The sequence below is a fragment of the Pteropus vampyrus genome, unplaced genomic scaffold (genome assembly GCF_000151845.1).
Source record: "Pteropus vampyrus isolate Shadow unplaced genomic scaffold, Pvam_2.0 Scaffold333, whole genome shotgun sequence".
Classification (NCBI taxonomy): domain Eukaryota; kingdom Metazoa; phylum Chordata; class Mammalia; order Chiroptera; family Pteropodidae; genus Pteropus; species Pteropus vampyrus.
Window position 1 is genome coordinate 421,606 of NW_011889114.1, and position 1,113 is coordinate 422,718.

The 1,113-nt window shown below is 70.3% G+C and overlaps 1 protein-coding gene across 1 annotated transcript in view; it reads right to left on the reverse strand.

The window, feature by feature from the left end:
* Positions 1–1,113, reverse strand: part of BICRA (BRD4 interacting chromatin remodeling complex associated protein) — a 78,890-nt gene that overhangs the window by 16,563 nt on the left and 61,214 nt on the right. The window contains exons 3-5 of the mRNA XM_023522131.1: positions 994–1,039; positions 714–911; positions 371–591 (exon numbers count right to left, since the gene is read on the reverse strand). Coding sequence (XP_023377899.1) covers positions 371–591; positions 714–911; positions 994–1,034 — 460 coding nt within the window. The 5' untranslated portion in view covers positions 1,035–1,039. The remainder of the gene's footprint in view (positions 1–370; positions 592–713; positions 912–993; positions 1,040–1,113) is intronic.

Sequence of the window (1,113 nt, forward strand, 5' to 3'; positions counted from 1 at the left end):
GGCTCTTCCCTGGGGTGTTCACGCTGGGGAGCCGGCCACCAGGTGGGAGGACGCTCAAGCCGTGCTAAGGGGACCCCCACATGGTGAGAGGCCGAGGCCACCAGCCACGGAGACGCGTCCTCGTGGGAGCCCGTCTTCCGGGCCCGGACGAGCCCTCAGGTGGCAGCAGCCCCAGCAGAGCCCGTGAGCCAGACCCCCCCACACCCCCGCGAAGCCGCTCCCTGACCCCTGACCCCGACAAACGCGAGAACGCTAACCAGCGTTTCACTGCTGACCCTTGGGCACTCTGACCGTCCGCCCCGGGTGACGGACATGGCTCCTGAGCAGCTGGACGGACTGCCGCCCCCACAGAGCTGCCCGCCACGCTTACAGCCACCCCTGAGCTCCTCCATCCGGGTCTTCCAGGCCGGGCTGCCCCGGTGACCGTCCGCCCCGGCCCCGCTCCCGGCCCCGCCGGCCTGTTTCCTGTCCCACGCGTGCCACACTTTCCTGCCTTGTGCCTGCTCCTCCCCTGCCCGGAGCACTGCGGGCACCTCCCCTCCATCCTTCGGGTCCACCTTCGGCGCCCCCTCCGCAGAGGGGCCCTCGAGACTGAGACCGCGGGGGCTACGGCAGGCCCCGCCCCCACCTCCGGCCCGGCCCCGCCCCCACCTCCGCGCGTCTTTCACTGGGCGGGCGACGCCATCGTCCCTTCTCCTTCTTTCTTTGGCTACCCCGTCGACCGAGGAGCTGTGTGTGGCGTGAGGACGGGCTCTGCCGTCCCCTCTGCTCTCCGCCGGGACCCCAGGCCCGGCTTGCAGAGGCAGGGAGCCTGGCAGCTCCCCGTCCCACGGCCCCCACCTGGGACAGCCCCCCGGCCGGCACTCACCTTCTCGGATCCATGTAAGAAGTCGTTGAGGGCCTGAGGGTCACTGAAAGAGAGAAGGGAAGAGGCACTGAGGAGGTGAGGGGTGCGCGGGGCAGGGGTGGGAGGGGCGGGGGGCCGTCACTCACCAAATCACGTCTAGTAAGCATCTGCCGTCCTCATCATCCATCGCCACTGGGGAAGAGGCGGGCGACACGTCAGGTCCTGGCAGCATGCCAGGACCCACCTGTCAAGGACCACTCCCCGGC